The 14,606-nt window shown below is 35.2% G+C and overlaps 1 protein-coding gene across 1 annotated transcript in view; it reads right to left on the bottom strand.

The window, feature by feature from the left end:
• Nucleotides 1–1,474: 1,474 nt before the first annotated feature.
• LOC106870700 (WD repeat domain phosphoinositide-interacting protein 4) overlaps nucleotides 1,475–14,606 on the bottom strand; it is a 32,910-nt gene continuing 19,778 nt past the window's right edge. The window contains exons 8-13 of the mRNA XM_014916868.3: nucleotides 13,693–13,766; nucleotides 12,047–12,169; nucleotides 10,836–10,921; nucleotides 9,138–9,239; nucleotides 8,374–8,492; nucleotides 1,475–6,033 (exon numbers count right to left, since the gene is read on the bottom strand). Of these exons, the coding sequence (XP_014772354.1) occupies nucleotides 5,927–6,033; nucleotides 8,374–8,492; nucleotides 9,138–9,239; nucleotides 10,836–10,921; nucleotides 12,047–12,169; nucleotides 13,693–13,766 (611 nt within the window). The 3' untranslated portion in view covers nucleotides 1,475–5,926. The remainder of the gene's footprint in view (nucleotides 6,034–8,373; nucleotides 8,493–9,137; nucleotides 9,240–10,835; nucleotides 10,922–12,046; nucleotides 12,170–13,692; nucleotides 13,767–14,606) is intronic.

The raw sequence follows: 14,606 nt of genomic DNA, 5'->3' as shown, positions 1-14,606 counted from the left end.
CCCGAATAACTGACTCTTTCAGATTGATAATTTGAAATGTTTCATAACTTTGTTGTTGACAGAGCATTTAAGTTCAATCTGATCCTCTGGCCGGATGGTATGCTCAGTGTAGCTTTTCAGTTGGACATAAGTTAACCATAATGGACCTGAATAAATCAGCTCAAAATAAAGAAATTTTGTTTCTAAAAGGGATAGGAATGGAATTTGTCTATCTCCCTATTTAGATCTTTTAAATCCAACCCCTTAAATACAAATAATTTCAGATCTGTGAAATTGTTTTAATCAGGACATTATATAAATTATACTGATTTTCTCTAATTCCCTGAATTGCAGATGAAATTCTCAAAACAAACTGCTCAGGACCATGGCCCTAAGAGACTTCAATAAATTATTTTGCATGTTATTCAAGATTCTTATAGTTGGTTCATTCACCTTTGGATAGTACCTTTACTTTCTAAGTTACATCGATATTTGCCACGTTTACTCTCAAAACTCTTGATTAAGTCAAATATCATACTGATTCCCTCCGAATCTTGTATTTAAAAATTAAGTTCATTCAGATACTACGAAAAATCTGTGAAAACCACAAGCTTTTAGCAAAGGAAAATTATGGATTTCATATCTAAAAATAGTCTGATTTCTCTTAAGCACCCTACAAATGCTCCAAGTATTTGACCATAATTCAATCAATGTACATTACTGTGTAATAGTAAACAGTTGTAAACTTATTCAGCTTTATTGATCTTATAATTAATAACTTTTAAGTCTATTTTTTTGTAAATAGTAGTTTCCAAGAGGAAACAAGGGATTGAGTAACAGTTGTAAGCTTTTTTTTTTCCTTCACAAAACCAACATTTCAGTCTACCATCTTAAGAGCACCAGCAGCAGTTGTAACCATTTTCAAAAAATCTTCCACGAAACACCTTCACAATACATCCATTTGTGTGAAAATATTGTGAAATAACTACTTATTGAGCAGATGACATAATAGGTGTCTCATGGAGTTAAATGATCATCATTTTAATGTCCACTTTTCTAAGTCTGCATAGATTGGATGGAGTTTACTGAAGTAGATTTTCTACAGCTGGATGCCATTCATGATGCCAACCCTCACCTGTTTCCAAGCTTGATAATATTTCTCCATGTTCAGATAAGTTTATATAGAATACTGGAAATAAACAACACTGTCTGTATGACATTACCATTCAGTTACAACTATCACGAGGTGTCAGGACAAGGAGACATAAAAATATGCACACCTGTATATACATAAGCGAATAACTTCTTTCACCTTCCATCTCTGAAATTCACTTACAGGGCCTTGTTCAGCCTGGGGCTACAGCAGAAAATATGTGCCCAAGGTACCACACAGTGAGACTCAACCTGAAACCATATGGTTGGGGAGCAAATTTCTTAACCATACATAAATAGAAAATAAAATTCAAAAAAGAAACTGGAAATTATAAATAGTAAATATAATTCAAAATGTTTTAATTAAAATTTGATTTTAATTACAGTATAGCAGTTTAATAGCAGATAATTAATAACCAACCATTTTTGAGTTATGCTGTCTCTTTCACATAAAATACACATTGAAATGGTGTGTGTACATAAGTAGAGCAAAATGTATGTGTGTGTGTGTGTGAGTGTAGATGAAGAAATCAACTGTAAACTAATTTTTGATGCTGTTAAGGATTGCAAACACCATTAGACTATAATGAACGCCACATCAAATTTACAAACTAAAGGATCAAGGCAGGTCATTTTTGATAACATATAAGAGAATATAAGTAACTGGCAGAGATGTGATTTTAGTTAACCATGTTGAAAAATATTCTAGTGATAACCATCTTTTTTTTTTAATACATAATCTATCTTAAACTCCATTATCCATTACAAACTGGCACTCTGTCAATTATGATGATGAGAGTTCCAGTTGATCTGAAGAAAGGAACAGCTTGCTCATGAAATTAATGTGTAAGTGGCTGAGCACTCCACAGATATGTGTGCCCTTTTCAGGGAGATTCAGCATTACACAGAATGTGATGAGGTTGGCCCTTTGAAATACAGGTACTACTTGTTTTTACCAGCTGAGTGGACTGGAACGTTAAATAAAGTGTCTTGCTCAAGGACATAGTGCAAGGCCAAGAATCAAACTCATGACTTTATGATCATGAGCTGAATACTCTAACCACTAAGTCACGTACCTTATCCATTATGTTCTTTTTAAAATATGTGAATTCAAGGGAATTTAGTTGGTATGGCAACCCTCCTCATGTACCAAATAATTTTGTAAGAATACATTGAATGTATTTATACATTGAGAGTATCTATAAATGCGTGTATGTGTAGCAGTTTGTACCTGAGGTCTACACAAACTAAAAATTGTCAACTGATATAGGATATACATATATACATATGAGATATGTATGATGATGATATGGAGAGCAGTGATCTTGGTTGTGGACAGATACACAATTTGCAACATGTACATGCACATCTGAGCACGAAAAATGCAGTAATGGCTCTCAGCTTAATGAGACACCGCTTTTTATGTAGATACTATTATGATAAATATACTCAGTCATTTCCCCAAATTTCTCTACTAGAAGTCAAAACTTCCAGACTTGCTCAAACCATAACAATTCTGAAAAACAGATATGAAGCAGGAAGGAAACAAATCACTATATTTGTATTTGTACATGTGTGTGTGGGTACATGCATATATGTGTGCATGCACATGCGTGCACTTGTGTCCTTGCATGTGTGTGTGTTTTTGTGAGGATGCATATTCATACATGCAAATGTGTGTATCTGAAAAGATACATATACATACATAACAAACTGAGTGTGTACAAGATACATGGAGTTATGTTTAAGGAAAGTCCTCTAGTTAGAAATAGATTAACAATATATCAGTAACAGCAAGGATGAATATAAAACATAATTAACAATAGGAATGGCAGAGATGTGAGGACAAAACAATTATGGACAACAGCAACAATAATAACAACAGCAACAACTACAAGATAAACTATTGAAATGTCTTTACAAATCACTGAAAACTCAAATAGGAAATGCTTGCAACAAGTGACACTCTGTAGCCATTATTGGGGGACGGAGACGAAAAATGGCAAAATTAACAAGAAGTCTAGTGATTTCAAAGCACACAGTAATGGATCCTTCATCCACCCTGTTTCATCTAAGCATTTATCATGACTGCTAATTAATATCCAGTTTTCCATGTTAGCATAGTTGGATAAGTCTGCAGTATGGAGTTTTCTCATTTCCATTCATGTTATGCTATAATATACTGGATCCTCTATTTTTGTGTTTGATCAATAAAAATTAAACTGGCCATTTGAAAGCATGCACACTGCAGCATAAAAAGTTCTTAGTATGAACTCTCTAAATATTTCTACCCCTAACAAATTGTTAAGTTACCAAGGTACATCAGTCATATCTCAAACATCTCTTACATGTTATACAATTATCACTAATAGTTCATAGTATTTCACATCTAAATTTCTATCATACACCTTGCTTTTTTTTAGCATGCAAATATTCAAATATTCAACATGGCATAATATCAATGCTCTACAGACCTGTCCAATACTCTACAGATCTGCTATCTGCTGGCTATCTCGAATACTTGAAAATAAACTGTTATCTAGTAGACATATCCAAATGTATACTACAAACAATTCATTATCATACACCAGATTAAATATGCTTCTCTAATGATGTTCAAGAATAACACCTTGCAGATATCAGAGCATTTGGCAAAATTTAAAGACATAAGAATGTTGCAGATAATGACCAAAACATGTGAGTATCATGTCAGAGATCCAAATATGAATCGGCAATAGAAATGGTAGCAACTTTAATAGGACATAGGTTGGTGCCAGTTATCTATATCATGAAGAGTCTTTAGAAGGTTTCTACTGCAAAAATATACCATTCACAACAGATATCAAAATATATATTTACTTAATATTGCAACTCTACCAACTGTACTCACACACACGCAAACACACACACACACACAAATATTCATCAATGAAAATACATATATATTTAAGCACACAAACAAATTATGGGGAGAGACACATAAATACACACATGCATATGCACATGGTGCGCATTATATGTATGTAAATATATCTGTATCTAAATCTATCTATCAATATATATATTTAGACACACATGAAAACATACACTCAGAGAAATAAAAATAATGGTGATATAGTCAGGTTAGGAAGGAAGAGGACAATGAACTGTCTACAGAACACTTATATAAAAATTAAAAATTTAACAACAAAACCAAGATAACATAATACAAAAGATTTGGATCTTTTGCCAATCCACAAAAGCTGGCAGAGTTAGTGCCAAGCTATGGCTAAGGTGTACAGCTGAAGTGGACATGTGAAAAGTGTCTCCATTGTATAGGACACTATTCTAAAACAGTAACTCTGCCTGCAACAGTCAACTGAAACAAAGAAAATGGCAATAGGATACAAACTTACAATCTATGTGTCTGTAGTTTGCAGCTGATTCATTTCCAACATTTAATGCAAACATCTGTGATTGACTTCTTTACATATGGACAGATGAAGAAGAATGAGTATTTCTTTTTTAAGATGATATCAGACATTGTCTTTTGGAAGATGCCTTCTTCAGCCATAAAATGGGTTTGTTTACAGTTAATATACATTTAAACACACACACTTTATAAAAATCAAAATACCTTTCTCACTGCATAACTTTCACACCATAGCAATCATTAGGTGATACACATATAGAAATGTATACATACAGGTGTGTGTGTGAGTATATATGTATATATCATCATCATCATCATCATCATCATCATCGTTTAACGTCTGCTTTCCATGCTAGCATGGGTTGGACGATTTGACTGAGGACTGGTGAAACCAGATGGCTACACTAGGCTCCAATCTGATTTGGCAGAGTTTCTACAGCTGGATGCCCTTCCTAACGCCAATCACTAAATGTGACTAAGGTGTTTGAAACACCTACATTGCTAGAAATAAGAGCTAAAATGCTCTAATGTTGCAGTCAAAGCATACAATTTCATACATATATACTAACAGGGACTGTAATCGTCCGATAAATATTATTTCTAGCAACATAGGTGTTTCTAACACCCTAGTCACATTTAATGACAATTATAGTTTTCTTTTTTAGTGAAACATTGCAAACTGCTGTCTACATTAATTTTCTACACACACACACATATATATGTAGAAACACACACACACATATATATGTAGAAACACACACACAAACATATATATATAACACACATAAATAAATAAATATATGTATATATTTATCTATCACTCACACAGGCATACACATCTAAATAGATATACACCTAAACATATGTACAGCTAAGTGAAATGTGTGTTGATGCACATGTATTATGCAGATGTGTACATATTTCATGCATATGTTTGTGTGCACAGCACATGTAATTATATGTGTGTACATTCATGCATACACAGAAGGAAAGGGAGGTTTTATTATTCAACAAGGCTTGGATGGGAGTTATTTAAAAAACAGATGGGAGAAAAATGTAGCTCTCTGTAGAGAAGTTATACATACATACATACATACATATATATATATATATATATATATATATATATATGTGGCAGAGAGAGAGAGAGAGAGGAGGGGAGGAAGGAAGGAGGGAGAGAGTTGTCTAAAAAAAACAAACAAAAAAATAAACATTTTCAATAGCAAGATTAGATAAACATTGCTACAAAGAAAGCAGAATTTCTGCACTTGTCAGAAGTCTCAAGTCTTAATATACGGAATTCCTGATGTTCAGAAAGCTCCTAATATCCAGAAAGTTCCAATCTTGCTACTCATAATCCTCAATGTCTATAGAGTTGCAACATTAGTACATATCATCACCAATGTCCAGAAAGATGTTATAGGCTTCCCGGTTACAACTACCACTGGTTGTGAAACTGTATTTGTGAAATGTCCCATCGACACACACGGCTGGAATGGAAAAGGACAAAAGATGAAATAACATAAAACAACAGAAATTCAGAATCTTATACTAAACAGGTAGCAAGTGAGAAGTAGCTGATATAAAAAGAATATATATATTTATGTATGGTTGACAGGAGCCAGCCAAGTAGAAGAATACCCCAGGCTACTGTGTCTGTTTCAGCAGGATGCCCTTCATAACACCAACTACTCTGTAGAGTGGACATTTTCAACAGCAAGATATATATATATATATATATGTGTGTGTGTGTGAGATGCATGGTTTAGTGGTTAGGATGTTGGACTCATGATCATAAGACTACGGTTTAATTACTGAACCAGGCAATGTATTATGTTCTTGAGCAAAATACTTATGTGACATTGCTCCAATCCACTTGGCTGGCTAAAATCACCAATCCTTGTGATGGACTGGCATCCTATCTAAGGGGAAATATATATGCCACAGAAATCAGGAAGCCATCCTTATGTGTTTATATGACTTTGGAAGGAACTTCAATCCTTTTAAAATATACATATATATAGGGTGTTACAAAAAATTTGGTATCATTTCGCAATCTAATAACTTTGCCAGTTCTTGTTCAAATGACTTCAAATTTTAACAGCATGCATAGAAACAGGTCAAAATTTTATGTTTAATATTTGATATGTTTATCTTTTCAAGTATAGAAATGGCATTTACTGGAAAAGAAAAGGCGTTTTGTGTGTTGGAGTATGCTCGAACACAGTCGAACAAGACTGTGCAGCGTGCATTTGTGAGAGAGTTCACTAAAAAATCACCCATGGCAATGCAGATTTGGACACGGCACAAAAAATTCAAAACGGAAGGCTATCTGTGCAGGGCAAGGATCTGGATGACCACTAACATTGGAAGAGACAGTTGAGCGGGTTCACCAAAAACTCTGACGAAGCCCCAAGAAGTCCATATGAAGAACAAGTTTGGAAACCCAGATCCCTCCAACGACAATTTGGCATGTCCTGAGGAAATGCTTGCTAATGAAACCCCACAAGCTGCAGCTCATTCAGGCCATAACGGCAGATGGCAAGTGAAAGCGCAAACATGAAGGGCCTGATCTATGTCCCCACTCTTCCTGCAAACCTAGAGGAATTTGAGCAGAGAATCACTACCGCACTGGAGACTGTTACCCAAGACATGCTGCAGTGTGTTTGGAAGGAACTTGACTACCAACTTTATGTGTGCCGTGTCTCAGGCAGTGCACATATTGAACATTTGTGAAATCGTTCATGGAATCCACATACCTATGAATTTCTCATTCAAATTTGGAGGAACGAATCTTATGTTGCTCAACATTAAGCCTGATTAGTTTCATTTGCTTTGACCATATAGTTTCTGTGATATTTACGTTTCAAATGATATCTAATTTTTTGAAACACCCTGTATATGTATATATATATGTATGTATTAATAATAAAAGTGAAAAAGAATTTCAACTCCTATTTCTAAATTCGGTGGATGGTGAAGCAATTAGCTGACCCCTAATTATAATTATAGAATATTTGTATATATGTATGTATGTATTATATAACATCATCATCATCATTGTCATTTAACGTCCATTTTCCATGCTGGCATGGGTTGGACGGTTTGACTGAGGTCTGGAGAGCCAGCGGCTGTACTAAGCTTCAATCTGATCTGGCAATGTTTCTACAGCTGGATGCCCTTCCTAATGCCAACCACTCCGAGAGTGTAGTGGGTGCTTTTTACGTGCCACTAGCACAGGAGCCAGTCAAGCAGGCCTGGCATCGATCACATTTGGATAGTGCTTTTTACGTGCCACTGGCATGGGAGCCACCACCACCATTGTCGTCGTCATCATCATCATCATCATCATCGTTTAATGTCCACTTTCCATGCTGGCGACTGAAAACTGGTCACCTGCACCAGGTTCCAGTCTGATTTAGAAAGGTTTCTATGGCTGGATGCCCTTCCCAATGCCAACCACTCCAAAAGTGTAGTAGGTGCTTTTTTTACGAGCCACTGGCACAAGTGCCATTAACGTGATACTGGCATCAGTCCCGTAATACATTGGTGAGATGATATAATTAACATATTGTGTGGTCATTACCATCCATCAAAGGTGTAAAATGTGTCTCTTCAAGTGAATATTTTGAATAAGTCCTTCACTAGAGCAGACTGTCATTTCACTCTATGCAAGAATGAATAACCAAAGCAATGCACCAGTGCTATTTTCAACAATTTGCAGACAAAACTAAACCCATAGATAAAATGAGAGACAAAACAAAATACAAAAACAAACAAACAAAAAAAAAAACTCCTATGTTCAGTTAACTATAAAATATAATTCTTACCAACAACAGAATTTCCTGAGCCAAAAGCACAAATGCAAGCACATTCTGCTGGAACAGTGAAGTTGGCAAGGCCCCATTGCGACTCACCATACTGACCAAGAAAGCCCATTTTTTTAAAACTGGAATAAAAACAAACAACACAATCATTATCAATAAATGAAATACTTTGCTTTTGTGTGTGTGTGTGTGTTCAAGCAAGTCATCCTTTTACTGGTTACTAACTGAACTTCTACAATTGAAACTTAGCTTCCAGTCATTATGGAATGTTGAAAATAGTCTTTTGCTTTCAACTTTGACAATATAAGATGCAAAACTGCAGCTATGAGAAAATATAAACAAAATCAATGCTTAATTGCTCAGAGATGCTTTCTGTATGAAAAACAATAGTTAAGTGAGTGTTGACATTTTTAATTTAATGAGCATTAATTACCAAACTAGAAAGAATTATGTGATGAGGAAAAGACAACTTTAGTTAAATATTCTTTTACTTGTTTCAGTCATTTGAGTGCAGCCATGCTGGAGCACCACTTTTAGATGAACGAATTGACTTCAGGACTTATCCTTTGTAAGCCTTATACATTTAGTTATTCTTAGTTCAGGTGTGCCACCAAATTTTTAAAAGAATATAACTGAAAAAAGGTTGTGGAGCATTGCTATAGCTGTCTGGGTGGTAACTACACATGCTCCATATTTAAATTTAAAGACCCATCAAACCCTTACTCCAGACCAAGCAATTATAACACACTATTAGAAACTGAACTCACGTGGATCTTTTATTCAGTGTTGTGTCCTCGATAGCAAATATATGGACTGTCCCTTTGTCACTGGAGGCACACAAGAAGGCAGAATCATGACTAAAAGATATACTGGTAAGAAATAGAAAATAAAGAATTACAAATAAGAACATGATAAATACAAGCATAGTTCATGGTTATGTAGGAAATATGTATATGTATTTATATGCGTGTATATATGTATATGTGTGTGTGTGTATGCATGTCATTATTCAGTTTTATTTCAAGATTTCTTGCCAATAGAGAAAGAACCGGTTTCTAACCTAGATCCAAGGTTCCGTCATTGGAATTTCAACAACATCAACATGCATATAGTTGCATATCTAGACATGCTCATATATACTTAAATGATAAACTTCTGGGAAGTTTTACAGACTTTAACAGTTCCAATGATAGTCTAAATCTGTAGTCTTCGAATCAGCTTTCTCCTTTCTGGTTTTGAGAAACCAAGTTTCTCAAGATTAGTATTTAGGCAGTGTGGTACATATTCCAGTGCTCCAATAATTACAGGTATAAACTTGAACTTGTAATCTGGATTGAGTAACTGCAAATTTTTCAATAGTTCACTGTAAGTGTTCTTTTTTCACTGATCTTCAGCTTTATGTTAACATCTGCTGGGCAGCTGATTTCCACAACTGTATACATTTTCTTTTCTCTATCCCAAATCATTATATCAGGTCTATTGCGTTTATATTTTATTGAGGTTTTCACTGGGACATTCCACCAGTATTCCTTTTTATCATGAGTGGCTATGGCTTCTACCATATTGTGGGTTCTTATTTCTTTGTCCTCAGGGGTGGGCAGGTGGGTAGGTAGGTAGGTAGATATGTATGTATGTATGGGTGGATGCATGCATGCATGGAAAGATATATACAGATATGTATAAAGGAATGATGAGAATAGGGTCAGAATAGGTGCAGTATCTTTCCCAACTGCAACCAAAATATGCTTGTGTGTGTGTTACCATCACCATCATCATTTTATGTTTGCTTTTCATACTAGCGCAAATTGGGCAGGAGATCAGTTCTTGTAAGCTGGACAGCAACCTCACTAGTGCTGTAAAGTGGTTGGTATCCAATCAAAGGAACCATAACAAAAAAAACAGTGGAGCATGATGCAGTTACTAGTTAAATCATCCAATCTATGCTAGAATGGAACATGGATGTGAAATGGTGATAATAATGATGATTATGATGATGATGATGATGATACAAATATATAGATATATGATGATATATATATGTGTGTGTGTGAGGGTGTATGGCCTAGTGGTTAGGGTGTTACACTCACGATCGCGAGATCATGGTTTCAATTCCCAGACTGGGTGGTGTGTCGTGTTCTTGAGCGAAACACTTCATCTCATGTTGCTCTGCATTCACTTCGACACCCGACTCGTAGTACACAGAACACCTGTTCAGACAATGTCGATTTGATGGAGAGTGTAAGCTAATGTGTGACAGAAACATTTGATCACTATAAACAAATCATTTGTGCAGATCATTCAGCAGTAGCTGAATGCACATACATCATCTTTGACAGGCGAGTCCATCATACACACAATTACATATGTAGACTATATAACAGTATAACTATCCAGTGTCAAGTACATTAAGTAGTTTGGTGCATTTCAGGGAAGGACAGAGTACATAAGTTGTGTGAGGTACATACCAGTATAATGTTGCAGTATCAGAACCTCTGCGAAGCTCAACCAGCAGCTGTTTGTTATAAACATTGAACACCCGTATCAGTGTACCCTGAAAAAAATACACAAATTAATGTTTCTTTGATTACATAAATTCTACAAAACTGATGCCACTTCAATTCCATCCTTTTAGTTAAAAGTATTGATTCTATACAATGAAAGAATGGTTTTGTGGTTACACAAACTACTGGAAATAATAGTTAAATCTCATCTCAAATTCCTCTCATCAGTTTTAAAACTGAAAGGACATAGTAGATAATGTAGCCTTAGATACACTATGGCTGTAAAAGATAAGGATCATAGCTGGAACATTTTTTATGATAAATCTCCTGGTTCAGGGCTGGCCCGAAGCTGAAGCAGCAACAATTTCATGCACTTGGTCCAAAGATACTGCTTATTCTCTTTGGCTAAACAACAACAATAGATATCAGTCCTCAGAGTGGTGACCATCACCACTGAAATATAAAATTAGGCCACCTAAATGTACCAGAGTGTTGAAATATGCTGGAACAGAATGGGTATCAAAAGAAATTCAATATACATTGATTGGGACAACCAGCCAATCACTGCATGATAGAATGGATATCAAGAAGATGTAATAACAAATAAATATGGACTCTCTTGTTGATTTAAAAATGTTATAGTTGTTTGATCAACAGAACTCAAAGTTATGGGAGAAGACACCTGCCCAAACTGCAGCATAAAGAGATGGAACTAAGAACCTGATGTATATTCTGCTTGGTGAACAATACACCAAGATACTTGAAGTGACAAACCAGTGGTGATTAGTCAACAACCTGTGTGTCACATATTTCCTGAGATAGAGCTGGTGCCAGTGCTACATGACCGCTATATAACAAGTACTGATTCACTCAAAGCAGACTAACAGCTTCTTGGTCAGTTAAAGTTTGTTTAATTAAACTCTGGCACTTTGTCTATTCATTTTAAGTTTTAATGCCACAAGGTATCCAGCAAGATTAAAACTATTCCTGATGGTAAAACCTTCTGGCAGCACTTCTTTACATTTTTACTGATTCAAGATCTTGGTCTTTGAAAAGCTTGAAATTCTGTGTCACTTATTAATTTACAAAAATCAAAAATATTGTCAAGAACAAATACTGGTATTTTGGTGTATCAAAAAAAAAAAAAAAAAAAATCATAACTATATCATATTTACCTTGCGTGAGGCTGTGGCCAAAATAGAGCCACTCTGGTTCAAAGCCAAAGAAGCCAGCTCATTCTGGTGAGCACTGATCATCACCGGACATACTGACTGCCCTGGCTGAACTTTCTCCAAGTCCTGAGGAAAGACAGAAACAAAAAAAACAATTGATGAATGACTGGAAATCTCAAACATTAAGTGCTAACCACCACCCCTTCTTTCTCTTTACAAAAAATACCAAGTCCTCTACACAAATGTCTTGGTGTTCTGAAAGTTTACAAACACTTTCATATTTTACCAACAATATGACACTCTGTTTTGGAAATTTATGTATTTTCATAGCATCACAATAACCTTGACACTAAGATGTTGGACGATTGGCTATGTGGTTGTAAGTTCAAATGTTACAACAGCTTTTAAGTTTGTGCCAGGGCTAGTTCACAACTAAGTATTTACTGTGAGGGAGGATAAGCAGCTGTTGGAACAACTGCTCCAATAAAACAACTTCCACTGATGGTGGTATGTTGAAATAAAAGTCAAGCAGTACAAACATAAAGCAAAAGAGGTGAATACATAAAATATAAGCAATTTATATCTACCAAAACACAGAAAGAATTTTGTTAGCATTCAGCACCACATTTAATTCATTGAACTGCTTAGATAACTTGTTAGAAGTAGAAAAGTTTTGGTGGAAAGGTGGCACAATTAGTGCTGAGATAAGATTGCAGTGAAAGTAAAAGCGAGAAGGAAGTGGTGGGAGCTGTTCAGTTGACAGCAATGGATTTTTTTGTCTCTGCAAAAAGCAGACTATATGATGCATGTAAGAGAAGAGGATGCTACATTTGTAATGAGTATGGTAAGAGCTGTGGAGACTGGGGAAGAAATAAACTGAACATAGTTTACTAGATGTATAATATTGGTTTCAAATTTAAGCATAAGCCCAGCAAGTTCAGGGGATGTGGGTAAGTTGATTACATTGTCCCCAGTGGTCAACTGGTACTTATTTTATCAACTCTGAAAGAATGAAAGGCAAAGTTGACCTCAGTGGAATTTGAATGCAGAACGTAAAGACAGATGAAATGCCACAAGGCATTTTGCTTGATGCACTAATGATTCTGCTAACTTGCCACCTTTACTAAATGTGTAATAGTGATGGCACGTAAAAAGCACCCACTACACTCTCTGAGTGGTTGGGGTTAGGAAGAGCATCCAGCAGTAGAAACTCTGCCAAATCAGATTGGAGCCTGGTGTAGCCATCTGGTTTCACCAGTCCTCAGTCAAATCGTCCAACCCATGCTAGCATGGAAAGCGGACGTTAAACGACGATGGTGATGATGATGAAGTCTAAATGAGGTTAGAGAAGGTTTACATAATGACATAAATCAATGTATATTGGAATCACAACCACACTGGTATCAATATGTAATGTAAATAGTCATTGGGCTCTAGGTGCAAAAGTACTATGGAGAAAAAAGTATTGAGTTCAACTCTTGAGACGTTGAGCTTTACTGTTAAAATGACATGAGGTCAAAAAAAGTGGTGACATATTGAACTGCAGACTCATCAAATTCATGACATCATTACAATGAAGACTTTATCAGTTCTCTAGACTAGTAATATTATAAACTAGAACTGAATAACACAAGTAAAATAATACTGACCACTACTTCAACACTTCCACATTTGTGACCAGGAAACACAACCACTTCTCGAAGTGTACTTATTTCACATAAGCCTGTACAAAGAAAAAGAGAAAAGATTAATTTATTATAAACATCCAAAGGTTTACTTATTAAAATCAAAATTTATCTCAATCCATTTCAAAATTTTTCTTTGCCTAGATATAAGATCTTTTATTATGACAGTAAAGAAGTACAGAGTATATTGCACCAATAATATAATGTTACTGGTAGTGATTTTTAAGAGTGTAACAAAGCAAACAGAAGGATTTCATAATCTTTCATGATGTATTTAGGACTAACAATTTTAATCAGGAAGATATCTTCTTCCTGAATATAATGATCATAGACATCACTTTTAGTATTCATGTGTTGAAAATTCCAGTGAAATGAAGGTATTTGTCTCCATGTATTTGAAATGGAAGGGAATGAAACTCCAGTGTATAACTTTCTCTATCAATTTTGGAGGAATGAAAGAAAAACTCAACAACAGTAACATTTGAACCTTTAAACTAGAAAGTGCAACGTTACCTACGATAACTTGTCTGCTAAAAGCAAATAATGTTCTTAATTAGACATCTGGTTAATTAGACCTTAAACATTTGTATATAGGGGAGAGTGAATGGAGATTTACAGTTTCTAGAAAGAAGACCTACAAGAGAAATTGTAGTAATCCTGACTATAACAATACATAGCAGACTGTTAAATAGTTTCGTTTTTGGATTTTGTTTGCAAGATTCTTTATGTGAGTTCGTGTGTTGAAGCACATTCTGTTGTGTCTGGGGAGAGTCCTACATGAGTGAGCTATTAAGTTACACAGTGATAGTGATGGTACTGTAGTATCCAATACTCTGTTTTACAGCTTGATAAAATCCCTGTCTTCACACAAATAGGGG

The sequence above is a fragment of the Octopus bimaculoides genome, chromosome 6 (genome assembly GCF_046866305.1).
Source record: "Octopus bimaculoides isolate indiv1 chromosome 6, ASM4686630v1, whole genome shotgun sequence".
Taxonomy (NCBI): Eukaryota; Metazoa; Mollusca; class Cephalopoda; order Octopoda; family Octopodidae; genus Octopus; species Octopus bimaculoides.
The sequence above is the reverse complement of the archived record's forward strand: the minus strand, read 5'-3'. Positions and strand labels throughout refer to the sequence as shown.